Source organism: Alligator sinensis, unplaced genomic scaffold (genome assembly GCF_000455745.1).
Source record: "Alligator sinensis unplaced genomic scaffold, ASM45574v1 scaffold223_1, whole genome shotgun sequence".
In the NCBI taxonomy this organism is placed as follows: domain Eukaryota; kingdom Metazoa; phylum Chordata; order Crocodylia; family Alligatoridae; genus Alligator; species Alligator sinensis.
In genome coordinates, this window is record NW_005841936.1 from 2,656,393 (window position 1) to 2,673,334 (window position 16,942).

General features: G+C 42.4%; 1 protein-coding gene across 1 annotated transcript in view; it reads left to right on the forward strand.

The window, feature by feature from the left end:
- Window positions 1-16,942, forward strand: part of MCTP1 (multiple C2 and transmembrane domain containing 1) — a 365,001-nt gene that overhangs the window by 91,358 nt on the left and 256,701 nt on the right. Inside the window, exon 3 of the mRNA XM_025199103.1 lies at window positions 12,831-12,973. Coding sequence (XP_025054888.1) covers window positions 12,831-12,973 — 143 coding nt within the window. The remainder of the gene's footprint in view (window positions 1-12,830; window positions 12,974-16,942) is intronic.

The following is a 16,942-nucleotide window of genomic DNA, read 5'->3' on the forward strand; positions in this document are numbered from 1 at the left end:
GGTCAGAACTTTCAAAGCCATCTCTTTCCCAACCTGCCAAAATATGGAAAGAAGTACTCACCAGTCCGTTGAAACCTCCCTCGCCCCACCTGATTAAGTTGGTCCTTCGAGCGTTGCGCCGTTGTGCCCCTCCCCGACTCCGTCAGGCAACCAGGAGACGGTCAGACCTCCGACGAATAAGGTCGGTGGCGCCTGGCCCTCGCGCCGTCCACAGTTGTTGCCGGAGCCGAAGAGGTGGACCGGGCAAGGCAGTCAGCTAGGGTCCCTTCGTGGTCGCCAGAAATTGTTGTCCCCAAAGGACAGTGAGTTCGTGCCCGGTGCGCTTGTGCCAATAAACACACAGGGGTGAAGGATCCAACTTAACCTTTATTTCCTGCGCAGAAAATGGTGCTTGGCAATCGTTCGCAAAGCAAGCACACCCACCCCAGTGGGCGTCTGCCTTATATAGCTACGTAACAGGTTAAACCTGCTGATGTGATGACATGTATAGCAAGCCCAGCAAGTAATCCCCCTTCCAGCTCCCCCCCAAGTAACTCCCCTTCCAGCTCCGGAACTTTGTTGATACAGTATTCCTTCTAGCGAGGCCAGCAATCAGCAACTACGCAACAAGCAATCTCCCCCAGCCTAAACAACCTACTGTATGCCCTTGGTTAGATAAAATACTTTTTTCAGAACACAAAGCTGTTCCTGAAGTAGAAAATGCATAGTAAAAGTTCAAGGGATCTCTGCTGGACATGGCTTCCAGCCCTACCTCTGTCCCTAGGGGTTTAGCCAGGTGCCCCTGAAACAAGGGGTGCTTATCAGTTTGGATCCAGGCCTGGTTGTTGGCAGTGAAACTGACATGCAAAAAACCCTTGATCGCTCCAGAGGTTTACCATTCAATTAACTGCAATAGGGCTTGATCAGACACTTTAGATCAGAGGTTTACCATTTGATTAACTGCCATGGGTCTTGATTACTTGAATCAGACACCTTTGGTCATAGATTGTGAGGTTGTTACAACAGGACAGATCTCAAAATATTTTCCAACCATCATAGATGGGGAAAGAATGTGGTAACAAGGAAGAGGTAATCATTTCGAAAGGGGATGCTATTCATAATTGATCACGGGTAGTTAGACATAGTTTATACTCAATACCAAAAGTCAGAGATGGGATTAATGGTTTTGTTGTATTTTGAGTGATCCCAATCACAAATTTGCATTCTTGTGCAAGAGGCACTGTTATTATAGTTTAGTCGTTTACATTTTACCCATAGTCTGGACAAGCTCTGCATCCAACAGCTTCGTTCCCCTAACCTATACACATGAGGTTTTCTTTTTAGTCTTAGCTTGTTTATATGAGGAGATTTACACAGAAGTGAGATTGTTTGATGTAGCTACATTCTTTCTACTGCCATGCACTAGCCACTTCCAACCAAACAGCTGGCTTTTCCTTCACTATGAGCCATTTTGTTTCCACACAAAATGATGGTGGATGATGAAGTTTCCTCTAAAGTAGGTGCTTAACATTGTTACTGAATCTCCTCTGTGGTTGTGCTTCTCCGTGCTGTTGCTGTGTCTAGTGTATTGAGATGGGCTTTGGAACTAATGGCAAGTCATTTAGTAGAAGCTAGCTAGAAATTGCTCTGAGTATGTCCACAGAGGAGTGGAGAGCTTAGTCTCTCAGCCAAAGCAATCAGTCCCTCAGGTCAGTTGCTAACGGTCAGTTGCTAACAGTCAGGTGCCTGTCAGTTTGCCTGGGCAGACTTATGGGGTTCTTGCAGTGTTATAAGGCTTGCCAGTCCTTAGGAGGTATTTAAAGCTCTGTATGCATGGGTTTTCCCAGCTACAGTGAAATCTGTTGGAGTCCACATTCCTCTTATATGCCCCCATGCTGGAAACAGAAGAAGTTACAACATAGTTCATAAAATTTCACAAAATAGTTCCTTGCACCCCAAGGTCTGGTTGACCATGGTAATAAATTCACCAACATGTATGCAACATGATTTGGAAAAGTTCACGATGCCAGAATTTTCAGGAACTTTCACTTGTTTTTTTTCTAACAAAGAAAGGTGGCTTGCTAGCACAATTAACACAATAGAAACTAACAGCATCAGCAGTCCTGGAAGTTCCTGCTTGCTTTTACTCCCCTAGCCGATGAAGCCTTCTTTTGGACATAGGATCATAGAGAATGACGGTAGACAGCCAGGTTGACAGCTTTTGTGAAATTAAAGGGTAGTTGGTAACTGGAAAGTTTAAAGTAGCTGAGCAGTACCTGCCTTGAATTATAACTATGAGCTGTACAGTGCAAGGAGAAGAATCTAGCAGAGTTGGGAGGCAGTCGTTCAGAGGGTTTTTTTCAGGTTGTCTGATGCAGGTCACAAGACAGGACTACTTCAGTGACAGTCAGCAGGGCAATCAATCAGGGCTGCATTTTGAACCTCCTTTAAAGGAAAGACATAATTTGGATATGTGCCTGGCTTAACACTTTTATTTGCTTGTTATAGTTTGTGTTGCATGGCAGTACTAGCACAGTCATAGCCTGATGGGGTGCGTGGGATATTTTTTGCTGTGAGGTGCTAGATTGGCATTTTTTCTACACCTCTATTCATTTTAAATAAAATCAGTCAGCTGGGGGCTAGGGGTTGTATATTGTAACTCAGCAGGATTTATTGTGCATGCCTTCATGAATTCATAATGTTGTGTAACTTCTGCTTGTCAGCATGGCCACTTTGTGTGCCCAGGCATATTGTTAGAAGGGTACTCATTAGACGGGCCTTATCGACTTTTTTTTAGTTCTTTGTGAATTTTACAAATGGATTTTCCTGACATTGCAAAAATTGCTGACAGGTTTTAAATTAAAGAAAGGAGCATTTTGGTTCACATCCTTGGAGCTTTGGCTGTCACTGCCATGATGACCTGTTGGTTTGGGAATCGGGGGCTGCCTCAGAATGGCTTCCCCATCTCATGTTTGGGTTGAAGACATTTAAGGAGCTCAGCTCCCAGGGTTACTGTTTGCACTGCCAGACTGGAAGGAGCTGTAGCATGTCACTTTCCTAATACAACTTCTCCAGAGTCTGTAGAAATGGGGCTAATGAAGCTCGAGACTGGTGTGAAAGTATTGAGGTGCCGAGGAGGGAGGTGAGTGGTAGCTTTGACAGAGGGTGCTTTCCCAGTAATCACTCTATCTCCATTAGACACAAGCAAGCACCTCCATGTCCATTTCTCTAATCTCCTTGGTTGCAACATCCACCATCATGACCCTTTTTCCATGAGGATGTTGATGAGATTGAGCCTTTTCTCTGTCACTTTCTTGAAAACTGAGGGCTTGTGTACATGACAGTGACCGTGAATGGCAGCTCTAAGAGGCCCAAGAATACCCTGCCCACCCATAACCACTTGCATGCTCCACACCCAGCTATTTGCCAATGAGTTCACACTGGGCTATTTCCCTGCACCTGCTCTGAGGCATGCCGGAGATGGAGGTCTCAAAAAAAGGTGTAGAGAAATGGCCCCAGAACAGCTCCACTGATGTAAATCTAGGTGTGGAGTGTGCCTGCTGCTACCACTGGGTGGGGCATGGCTGAGTGCGCTTGCCTTTGTCCGTGCCAGAATCTACTGCTGTTGTGTTTTAAGACAAGCACTGAGAGGCTTCTGTATGTGTTTGCCTCTCATCACTGATGAATACCGTTTGCTTCTTATCTGCCCTCCCACATTCCCTAGAGACTTACAGAAGTTCACCAAACATCTCCTCCTTTGCCCCCCCCGCCCTCCCTTTACTGTCATTTAACATTGGTGTCTTTAAAAGAAGTGAAAAACTCTGATGCAGACTTTGTAAGGCGAGGAAAATCATAAGCAGTTATTGTTCTTTGTTCAGTTTCTGTGGTACCAGATTTTTTTTTCCATACTATGAACTTAAGAGGCATCCCCAGAACCTCTTCTTAGTCTTGGATGCCTCTGGATATTTTAAATCATTTTCATCATTCCTCCCATTTGATTTAGAACTGAACACAGGGAACCTCCCTAACTACCACAGATGGTTAGTGGTGGCTGGCTGGCTGCTTGCTGCAGAACTCATACTGTTGTGTTATATTACCTTTCACACTGGGGAGCCAGTATGGGGCTAAAGAGAGAGCATGGAGGTGTAGGGTCCTAATTAAGAGCATACATACAGCATTATATAATGGAGAGAGGACATCTTGAGGAGGCCAAGGTAGTGATTGCATTTGCAATTCTGCAGTAGTACGGAATAATTCAGAACACAGATGTGACCACATGACCATTACTGTGATGCCATTTGCCACAAATTACACTGCTATTTCCCAATGATATCATCATAAGGAATGATGTCAAGATGGATCTTTTTATATCAACACAGCCCAATTTTCACTGATGTAAACTGCTTGTGTAGACATGCCCTTAGCATGTTTACTCCACCTTGCTCCACGGCGGGGAGTGGGGGGAGGGAAAAGCAGAAGGCTTCCCAGCAAATCTGCTCTGCATTTCAGCCTGATGTGCTGTTTTATGCTGTCTGACATCAGAACACTGACCAAACCTTGCCTCAAAGACCTGACAACTAAAGTACTATAAAAGACTTCTTTAAAAAATAAACAAATAAATAAGTAACTATGAAAATCCAAAAAACCTCCAAGTGCAATTTCAACGTAAAGGATTTAAGCCAAACTCAGAATGTGGACGGTCAAACCCTGTAAATACATGGTTGGTAACCTTTTCTGCTGTGTGCTCGAATGACTCCACTCAGAGGTGAGAGGGTGGATGTTAGGATCCATCCACCACTGCCCCTTCTTCCAGCCACCTCACAGGTAAAGTGACTGCCTTCAAAGCCCCACAGCTGCAGACCAGATCCAGTGGCCATGTGGGCTGTATCCGGCCCAGGGACTCTATGCTGCTGACTCCTGCCTTAAATCGCAAGTAAACAGGACCCCAGGACCTCAATTTGTTTGTGCTTGAAAGATCAAATTATGAATTGGGAATGTGCTGAGTACCTTCAAATTCCATTGAAGCTGTTGTGAGTGTGGGCATTTGATATTTTGGAGGATTGAACCCAAAGATGATTTACAGATACTGTTTCAGATATCAGCTTGTGTTGTCAAATACAGTTCATAGCATTGCTATAAAAATATGAAACATTTTCTTAACAGTGAGGGCTGGCTGACAAGGGGGTGAGGGAGGGCAAGCCCAGCTGGGAATGTAGCCCAGTCTGCAGGGGGTGGACTGCCCCCCCCCCCGGCAAACCCTGGCTGAGGTCTGGGGCCAGGGAGGGGGGTTAAACACCCCTTCCCCTGCTCAGACTTACTGCTGGCTGCTACAGTGAACTACAAATCCCAGGGGCACCTGAAAGAAGGAAAAGGAAGTGATGAGCAACCCTGCAGAGTTCTGCTACTGTAATTTTGGACTGCAAGTCCCGGAGAACTCGGGGGCAGCAGGAAGAGGAAGCAAACACATAGCCCATGCTGGCTGTGTGCCAGAGAGTTGTGCTGTAGCACCCCCTGGCTTCTGGCCTGAGCCACAGCAGGCATGAGGCTGGATTTCCAGAATCAAAAGTAAATGTCTGTTCATTTCTGTTTCAACTTTGTCCCTGCAGTTTAGATTAAACTGCAAAGACTGAATCAATTCAGCCTTAGGCTTTTTGACTGTCTATACATAGCCTGGTTGTCCACTGTACTCCCCAGCTGGGCTTGCCTTCCCCCCACACCCTTGTCATCCAGACCTCACTGCTCCAGCTAGGGAGCAGAGGGGCGGGGCCAGCCCTGTTCTCTGGAGCAGACAGCACAGCCTAGCCAAGGGCTGCAAAGCATGCTGGGATGTTAGGGGACTGTGATTTAACCTGCATCAGGAAGGGGTCTGGGCCAGAAGTTTCATAAACCGGTTTGACCCAAATCAGTTAAGTCTGATACTACATTCAACCAGGTTTATCTTAAACCTGTTTCAGCCATTTTGAAACTGGTTTTTGTGCACTGAGCTTCTGCTCTGTTTACAGGTTTAAACCAATTTCTGATCATGTGCATGTGTAACTTCTGTCCCTATTTTTAGGGGCTATTTTTAGCCCCTTGACTCCTCCCTCTATTCCTGGACTAACAGAGCCCTCTGGCAAACCATTCCCTCGCATCCTGCCTGCTCCTCCCCTCACCCCGACTTCCTTGGCTCCTGGCACTGGCGAACACTAGTAAAACCAGCACCAGGAGTAGCTTGTGGGATGGGGCATTTGGCAGGCTCAGCGTGGCTGGCTGATCTGTTGGGGGCTCTCCATCTGGGGGTGGGGTGAGGGGCAAAAATACCCTGGTGCCAGAGGGGACAGTAGGAAAGACACAGCCCTGGCAGCTGGGGCTGGGGTTGGGGCCAGGGCCAGGGCCGAGACCAGCAACTGGGCTTTTACAACCCCAGGGTTGAGCTATGAACTGTACAGAAAATCAGTTAGATCAGTCTCACCAGACCCAGTCTAAGTTAGACTACCTCAGAGGTACACGTAACTTAGATCGGGTTAGCCATTTATAGATGAATCTAAACTTCCTGTATTTCTGTATAGTTGGGCCTTAGATTGACCTAACTAGGGATCTAAGTATAAGGTCTGCACCTGTGTAAACTAAGTTTGATTGGTTTGCCGTTTTTAACGCAGTTTAACTTATCTGTATGTACTCTTAAAGTCTGGTCAGTGATCAGTCAGAGAAGCCTCATTAGTGTGAAACAATGTGGAAGAACCAGTTCCTGTTAATAAATGCCAGTGCATTTAATATTTTGCATAATATTACACTGTTGATGGATATTCAGTTTGTGATCCACTATAACCCTTGGAACTCTTTTGTTCCTTCCTAAGTATAGTGGTTTGCACTTGTCCTAGTTGAATTTCATCTGTTTCATTTCAGACCATTTTTCCAATGTATTGAGGCCCTAGGAATACCTCGCCCTGTTCTCTGAAGTGTCTGCTACCCTAGTGGGGTGTCATACACAGATTTACATTCAGTTCCATCAGACCAAGCTATTTATGAGGATATTGAACACTACTGGGGAACCCCGCTTGGTACCTCCTCCCACTTTAACACTAAGCCATTGCTGACTACTCTTTGAACATGACTGCCAAACCAGTTATGCACCATCCTCACAGGAGTTTAAACTAGACTGCATTTCTTTATCTTATTTATTGAGAAGGTTGTGAGACTGTATCAAAAGCCATACTAAAGCTAAGATGTATTGCATTCAGTGTTTCCCAACCGCTGAATCTACAAGCCCATCAACTTGTCATAGAAAGAAATTAAATTGGTTAGCATGACTTGCTGTTGACACATCCATGTTGGTTATTACCTATTGTTTGCTATCCTTTTGATTAGGGATGACCAAGATTCAGCTTATGGAACCATGTCATCTGGCCCATGCGATTCCACACAGGTCTTGAATTTTGGGAGAAGGAGAATGATGGTAGCGTGAATTGCTGTAGCTCATAGAATCACCACATGTCCTACCACCAAATTTCCAGACCCGTAGGAAATATTTGCTGATATTCTCAGTCTCTTTCCTACGTATCAAAGTCAGACCAGTGTATAATTCCTTCTATCCTCCTTTCTTAATGTTAGTTTAAAAAATTGTTTTTTTTCCCCCACTGATAAAATATAATTAATATTTGTTACTGGTGTAGCTGGAGAGGCTAGTTTCTTTTTTTATTTTTGTTCTATACTTATGTAACACATTTAACTAGCAGAAGTGGGAAATACATACCTGTAGTCAGAGAAAAATTAGACCCCAGTAGTTCTTTTGGATTCTCCATGTATGCTAGTGGCTAACAGATGACAGTTTAGATCAATAATTTATTTTGAAGAATTAGTCAAAAACTCTGTTTTTTGTTCCTCTTAATATATACTGTGTTTTACATTTTCTTCAACTAAAATGATGGTTTTTTGGAAAAGAGAGGCTGCCACCTTGTGCAAAGAATCGTTACTGCCTTTAGAAATGCAGTTGCATTGCTCAGCAGAATATCAGCAAGATGATTTGAAAAAAAAAACAAGTACTGTATGCTCAAACCCACAAGTGAAAGTTGGAATGAATGTTCTCAGAAGTGACACAGTTAAACAGCTGTGGAAAAATGGAGAAAATTCATAATCAGTTACCCTTTATCCTACAGTTAGGGTTAAAAAAACAGGAAACAAATGAAAAATCTCATATTTTCTTCAATAGCAAAAAAAGCATGATAGCAGATCATATAATTTAAAGTTATTCTGTAGAACTCTTGAATTTTTCTGTTTGGGTAATTACTTATAAAGTTGGGAACGTCTGGAGTTAATTTTTATTTCTCTTTTAAAAAAAAACAACCCTTAATACTGAATAATGATCTCACATACACTTAACCAAATGGAATTAGTCAAATCTATAAATAGTTGTACATGTGCACAAGCGTTTGCAACATCAGGTCCTATGGTATCAAATCATTGGGAACTGCTGGTGTAGGATTGGCTAGTAATGTTAATGCTTAACAGTATAATGTTGGAATAAGGATCCATGAGGTTCTTTTGAACACACATCAGACATTATCAGTCCAACAAAGGATTTTGTGCTTGGTCAGTCTGTTTTCAACATTAGTTTCTTCGTTATAACTACATGTTGATCTTTCTGTTTGTGGAATTCACAAATGGAGAAAGATCTGTTACTGAAAGGAGCTCATTAATACTGATACTTGAAAAACACAACTTCATTACTTTTAACTAACAACACTCTAAATCAAATTTTGAAATAGCTTTTAAACCCTTATGCTTGTAGTTTATTGGACCAAATTCTGGTTGAAGTTTGCTTCTATTGGAAGCATTGCTCTAAAAGAGATTAATTTTTGGCCCCATATTAATGCATAAATTTCAGCTTTGTATTGGGAGGAAATTACGCATCCAGGAAATGACCCTTGCATTTCCACACACTGAAAAATGTATTTCTATAACAGAATACTTCTTTCTTGATCAAGCTGCTTCTTTCCAAAACTTTCTTGATAACTTTATGCATGGAGTATTACTGAAATTCAGGTTTTTCTATGGTGAAAGACAACAGTTAGATATACAACTTGTACAGAGCACACTAAAGAGTAAGGAAATCAGGATTTATTTAGGACACAAAATTAAACTCTTTTTAGCTAATATTACTATGTTATTATTACTAGTTACACCCAGATTGCTCTGTGACCATATTGAACAAATTAAAAAATGATGCCTGCCCTGATAACTTTCACTGTGTAGAAAGAATGAAGAAATGAGGTGACCAGATATTTTTTATTGCAAACTTTGTGTTGCTAATACAACTATGATCCTATCATAAAAAATGAATTTAGACCTGAAACCTGACTAAAATTTGAGGTTGAATGTATCATACAGGTTTACAAAGGAACGTATGTTTAGGTAAATAATAGTGCCATCTTGTGGCTAAACAGAAGACTGTAAAAAGCTTAGGTGATACAGTCTTCACATCTTATTGATACAGAAATCATAGGAAAGTAGGGCTGGATGGGACCCCAAAGTCACCTAGTCTAACCCCCTGTTCAAAGCAGGAGCATCCCCAAATAAGCCATGCTGGCCAAGTGTCCAAGAAATCATAGGAAAAAAGGGCTGGAAGGGACCTCACAAGGGACTTCATATATTGTTTTACAAAATAATTTAATAACTAACTTTGCAGGATAAAAATCATGACTACAATAGAAATCAAATCAGAAATGTTCTGCATACCAATTTAGCTGTTATTTCTGACAGATAGAAACATTTATTTTACAATGAGCTTAGATCAAAAAGAGATGAACACAAGTTCACTGTTGCGTACAGTTGACTGATAGAAAAATGAGAAAGCTACTTGCAGTTCTTGCAGTCAGTCATTAAAATTAATTTAACTTTTAAAGAGCAAGTGAAAACAAAATGCTATTTAGTACTTTTTGGCATTTAACACACACTTTCCAGTCTTCACGTTTCAAAATAGTTGTAATAATTTTTTAATTAGCATATATATAGGAAAAACAATGTTTGCTTTGTGAACTCTACATTTAAACGCTACTTCATAGTACGATTAAAACAGGAATTTAGCACAGTGCAATTGCCACTATTCAGAATGTATATATTAATGAGATATCACCTTTGACAACTGGCGTCCACGATAGTTTCCTAAAATAGCCTTTGAAGTCTCTCGGTGATACTGTGTAAAAGATACCAGAAAAGAGCTAGCACCCAGAATGATTTAGTCTTTGTCTATATAACAGATTTATGTTTGCATCCCTATGTTAATCTGGATTTTGAAGAGGTGCGACTGGCATGGCTGTGCCAGCAGTAAGTTCTAAGTGTAAATGCAGCTATACTAGCAAAACTACACTTTGACCAATGTAGTTGTTTTGTTCATGGGGAGTATTTTTATTATATACTGATACAAAGTACAACTTGGCTAGTTTAGCTGTGTCCACACTGGCAGTACTTTGTTAGAATAAAGTATTGGTAGTGCTCATGCTATTTTGAGTCCTTCCTTTGCAAGGGAGGGGACTTAGTCAACATCAGTTTGAGAAGCAGACAGTACAACATTTCTTATATGACAGTTAATTGGTCAGTGTAGTCAATGCTATCAACAAATAGTCCTTACAACTAATCCAGTAAAAAAACCTAATTGCTCATAGAAGGAGGTCTGACCAAACCATATTTCATAGATTTCATAGACATTAGGGCTGGAAGGGACCTCGGAAGATCATCGAGTCCATCCCTCTGCCCCAGGGGCAGGAAGTCAGCTGGGGTCATAGGATCCCAGCAAGATAAGCATCCAAATTTCTCTTGAAGGCGTTCAATGTAAGTGCTTGAACCACCTCCGGTGGCAGGCTATTCCAGCGCTTGGGGGCTCGGACAGTGAAGAAATTCTTCCTTATGTCCAGCCTTAAAAAGTCTTGCAGGAGTTTATAACTATTCGACCTTGTTGATATTGGTCAAGACTGTTCTGTTTAGTTAGCTCAGGCACCTCAGCCTCATCCTGACACTGTTATATAGACAAAACTAGATTGACTTTGTAACCATGTATGCGTGCCCATGTCTCTTGTTACCTTCATGTGGATTTTCTCCCCAGCAAAAGTAACCTTAGCAACATTTTAAAAATATAAAACTATGCACAACATAAGCATGCCATCCCAAACTGCTGGTAATTTTCTAATTAGGTCCCTTTCTAAGAATGCCTGAGCCCAGTGCTATAGGAGCATGTATATATCTTGTGAGAATGATGTGCATGTAGCATAAATTATACTTGTAGGAATTTGGATATTTCTAGGGAAAGGGAGAGATGCGCTGATGTACTGATCCTAACCCAGCAAGTATGGGTATGTGTCTGTGTAGGAATATGGGTAGAAGTGGATCCAAGATTTTAAATATAGGCATATGGGCATTGCTGAGGTGGTGGCATGACCCCACTCCCAACCTCCCCACCCACTGGGGGCAGACCATTTCACAGGAGCAGCAACTGGGGACTTTTTTTTTTTTAAGTCCCCAAATCAGGTAAGAATCCTCCCCTTCCCCTGCACTTGACACCCCTTCCCTTCTCCTGCATACTCAGCAGCACCTTCTCTCTCCTTCCTTTCCATTCCCCTCCCCACTCCTCTCCCCTCCCCTCCCAATCCTTTGTACTTATGCCTCTGGGCACATGGTGACCTGCCCACCTCCACTGCTGTCCTGGCCTCTCCTACCGCACTCCAGTCCCCCTCCCTGCATCTGTTCTGAGGCTGGTAAATGGGGAAAGAGGGGGAACCTGCCCACTGTGGCTACTGCTACTGTTCCCATCTGAGCCTGGCTCCCTGTGCAACCTTGCTGGAGTAGCTTCGGACCCCCTGTCTCCAGGTCAGCTGGGGGATGCGGCAGTGGCAGGTGGGGCAGGGGAGGAATTGGGAGGGATGAAAAGGTACTATTAGGCACAGAGGTGAAGGAAAAGGATGCTGAGAAGTAGGGATTCCTACCTACTTTGGAGACATAAAGTCCCCAGGTGCTCAGCATGGTTTAAAAGGTGGGGACCACAACTCTCTGAATCAACCCCTGAGTATGGGTTGTTATTATTTTGTGAGAGTAGTTGGAGGCAGGAAGTGGGGCTGTAAGTGCCAGATCTACTTATTCATAGTACTGAAAGAAAAATACTCCACAGTAAAAATTAAAATATTGGCATAATGAAGTCAATAGGAGCTCTGCCCTCTTATTTTACTGGGCCAGTATTTCACCCTTAATTGTCCCAATCAAATTGCTTTCAGTTATTGCATAAAGGCTATCATAATGTTTACTGGTTTAGAAGTTTATGAATATTTTCTTCCAAGCAGGAAGTTGAACTGGATATTTTTTAATGTAAAAAATACTGGTATAAACTTTCATGGGGGAATGCACTTTGATTCAGGCGGTAAGATTAAGATAGGAAGGTTAAAAGAACAATAACATACACATAAAGCATAATGCTATTTAAGTACATAGTTAATTGAAAATGAATGAATACTAGATGAATGAATCAAGGGCAAGTGGCAAAGCTCCCAGTAAACTCAGGATTCAGGATTTTGCTGCTGGACCTTAACTTTGGATTTCAAACACCAGGGAGGCCACATAGGCATGCACTTAAGGATATTGGTGCTATGGATTTGTTAAAGAAAGGCAGTATTCCTGTTTTAAGTAATTGCACTGTGTAAAATAAAAGTTTAAAGTGACTAAACAAAGATGATAATTTTATAATTTTATTTTTTTCTCTATCAGTTCTGTTTACTTTTAGGTAAAAATTCATATCATCAGTGATATTGTATTCTTTTTAGGGTAATCGAATTTCCTGTGCACACAAAAGGGACACATTTAATTTGGATCAATGTGTCTCTCTTTAACAGGGACCAGCGATCCATATGTCAAGTTTAAAATTGGAAGAAAAGAAGTGTTTAGAAGTAAAACAATACACAAGAACCTCAATCCTGTGTGGGAGGAAAAAACTTGCATTCTTGTTGATCATCTTAGGGAGCCTTTATATATAAAGGTGAGCCATTTATTTTTTTTTCTCTCTGTAGAATCACAAGTTAGAAGTCTTATTTATTGGTTCTACCTACTATAGTATTGTACCTTTGAAAAATTATAATGCAATTCTGCATTTCTAAGGGGGCACTGTCAACTAACTTTTAGTCTTAAATGAACTTTTTAACAAAACAGTGGTAAAGGGAGTAATAAAATCTGAGATGAATATATGTATGCTTATATTGGTGAGATCAAGCTTTAAAATTTAAATACATCTTTTCAGGGTGGTTAATTCAGACAATATTTTGCTAGTGCAGGAGGGCCAGAAAGTAAAATTGACTAGGAACAAAAGAGAGTCTATTTTTCTTACCCAGGCTGTGTGTGATATATAAAATAAGGAAATAAATACCAGTAGCACAAAGTATAGGCAAAAGTAAATTAGTATAAAATTGTTTAAAATAAAATAATTGGTGTTATTTATAAAATAAGATGAGCTAAATATGAGAGGGGTTTTTTTTGTTGGCAGTGTCTCTCTTGTTTGCTGTTTACAGCAACATAGCTGGAGAGAACATAGCTTTTATATTAAGCACTATCCTGTCATATTGCCAAACAATTCTTTTCTGAAGGGTATTTTGAGCCTAATCCCACAAGATGCTTCAAGTTTTCACATTGTTCTTTATCTTCATTACTGAATAAGGTGTATTTGTTACATATGTTTTGCAGTGTTTTCTTCTGTCTATCTCTAATGGGAGCATGTTTGGTATCTTGTGAGTTAGGATAATCCGATTACTAAAAAGAGATCCATTTTCTAAAATGAACATTTGAATGCTCATCCCTTGAAGAGCAGAGAGGTTGCAGTGTTGATGCTGTGCAGCCAGGGCCCCCTGTGCACATACCTCAGGCTCTCTCACTCTGCCTGGCAACGGATGGCAGTGGTGCACAGGAAGCCTTTATTGGCTGAATCAGACTGCTCAGAGTCAGCCTGTCTTCCTGAAACATAATATAGAATTGTGAAGAGGGGGTGTTCTGCTCCCTGCCGGGCTGGAATAGTAGAGTCAATACACTATCGCCCAGCGGGGCAGGGAGAGGAAAGCAAAGTACCCTGGGATGCTGGAGGATTGTGTTGTAGTTTCTCTCAGAGAGGTAATTTGTATGGACTTTTGCTCTCCCAGCAGAAACTCTCCCAGGAGTGATTTAATCCTGGTTGTTCCCAGTTTATTTTTCTCCTGCAGTGGTCATTTTTTGCTCTGGCAGAAAAATCCTGAACATTGGTAGTTTCTCCTGAGACAGCAGCAACTCTCCCAGGAGAAACTGAATGTCTGCATGTGGCCAGTGAAAATAACTGAAATACTTCAGGATCAAGGTCCAGAATCAAGATCCACCGAAACCTTTTTTAGAACCGTCTCTGCAGTAACAGACGCTGTCAGTTAAATGGTGTGATTCTGCACAGACAAAGGAGTGCAATTAGTGTCAGAAGCTGTTCAAATTAAATGTAATTCTCCACCAGTACTTCACTGTCACTGTTAGAGACTCAGAATTAATTATTGCAGTTATTTTGATGCAAGGAAGAGAAGTAGCATCAAGGGAACACATTTAAATAAACTGATTCTTGTTTTGGACAGTTTTGCATAAAGAATTACTGATCCTTTTGCAAGGTATCAGGTTATAAATAAGGTCTCAGAAATAAGTATTTTGATTAGTCAAGAGGAATAAGTATTTTGATTAGTCAAGAGAAACTGTACTGATTAGCATAGTGTGGCCACCATTTGGACTTTGAACAAAACTCAGTTTTTTAGTACTGTGTATAACTCACGTACTACAGTTCAGGACATGATTAAATAGCGTAGCTGCAAAAGTTTATTTAAAAAGGATTCCATCTTGTTATTTTATGCTAAAACTCTTATTTTATCTCTAAGTTATTCAACTGCAAGATCTAAGTTTTATGAGAGAGCTTATAAAAGTTGCAGGGGAAGAATGTTGTTAGATATAGTTAAACACAGGAAATAAACATTTATTTGAAAACTTTTAACTAAACCTTTGCCAATGTGTTTTTTCAGCCGAGTAAATTAAACTTTTGTCCAGTAATATTTTATCCAGTATACACAAAGGGAGAGGAATAAGGTTTATGGTGTTCAGATAGGCATGTTTGAAAGCTTTCCCATAATTATTTAACTGTGACCTATAATTTGAACTTGAATATGTCTGACTAAGAATATGTTTCCGATATGAAAAATAATTTGTTAGCACATCAAACTCTGATTTTACATGTTATTTACACTCTTCTATAGTATATCACGTAATTAAGTTTTTTTTTACTCTATGGTCTAATTCTGCCACCTTTTCATAGAGCACTAGATATCTACCAGTGTTGATATGAGTAAGGGTGCCAGCACTGATAAAGATGGTCAGGAAAAAAGAATTTTATTTCGTGAAAAATGTCAAGGTTTTGAAATTAGTTTTCAGTCTGAGGTAGAATGGAAACAAGACATTAATTATGAGAAACCCACCCAGAATAGCTAAGAAACCAGTGTTTATGAATATTTGAGATGTAGTTTCAAATCCCTGTTTCATCTGATTTGAATGTAGAATAAATGAATCCTGATTTCCCATGAGGATGCCCCTAACCACTGGGATATAGAATCAATATGCATTGGCCTGCAGCCCAATTGATATCTAATTATTTATACAAACTGGAATAGTTTGAGCTAGAGAGGTTGAGGGCATGGGTACATAAATCAGTTCTTGTAAGGTAAACTGCACTAACTAATCTACTCTTCAGTAGCAGTCTACAGGGGCAGATTCAGAGGGGACTCAGTGGCATGCATGCACCCCCACACCTTTTCAGTCAACACCACAGGAACAGAAGTTGGAGACTTTTTTTCAAGTCCCTGAAGGAAGTAAGAATCCCCAATCCTTCCCATTTTCCTCTCCATGGCATGTCCTGTTCCCTCACATCTCCTTCTCCCATGGCTGCTGCTGTTGCTGTCTATGCTGATCTGGTGTCAGCAGAGAAGCTATATAGCTGATCCTGCCCATCTCCAGCCAGGGCTAGCAGCACATGGTGGGTTCTTCCTCCCTGCTCAGTCCCCCCTGGTGTTCCCTGCCAACATGGGACCAGGCGCTTATGAAAGGGAATCCATGTTGCTGTCCTCAGCTGATTCCAGTTCTCTCCTCAGCCCAGGACGGGAGCCTCTCTCCTCTCCTGCCACAGGTGTAGCCAGGAGCAGTGGCAGGCGGGAGAGGGGGGCTGGAGAGGAGAGGATGTGTTGCTGAAAACAGAGGGGAAGGGAGGGGAAAGATTAGGGGTGCACTGATAGAGATTTTAGGGGCCAATACCGATAGCCCATATTTAAGGAGGCATATCAGCCAATACCGATTCGATATCCAATACAGCTGCCATCACATGGTAAGCCCAGTGTGGTGGAAGGGGAGTGGGGAGGGAAGGGCCATGGGGGGGACAGATCAGTGCCCCCTACAGTGAGGGAGGGGGCAGGGACAGGTGCTGCCTAGGCAGGGGGCATGGGAGGGAGGCACGGTTCATGGGGTGGGGGCATCTCCCACTGCTGCTTGCACCCCGGGAGGGTGAGGGGCATGTGCCCCCAGATCTGCCTGGAATGGGTCAGGCTGCAGCTGCAGGGTGGTGCCAAAAGCGTGCGCTTTTCTTACCAGGGGCTGGGCTAAGAGCGGGGTCTGGTGGTGCTAGGAGGAGGCTGAAGCCACCCCAAAATTTGCCACAGCTCCACTCCCAGCCCTGCTCCACCCAAGCACTGGGAAGAGCCGCGGCTGTGCTAGGCAGTGGTGCGGGGCTGGGAGCAGAGCTCCAGTGAAATTTGGGGTAGCTGCAACCTCTTCCCAGTGCCGCCAGAGCCCAGTCCGAGCACAGCCCTCAGCGAGAAGACGCATGCAGTCCCAGCTCTGGCTCCACCCTGTAGCTGCAGCCCACCCCATGCTGTGCAGATCCAGGGGCACATGCCCCCCCTGCCCCCGCCCTCCT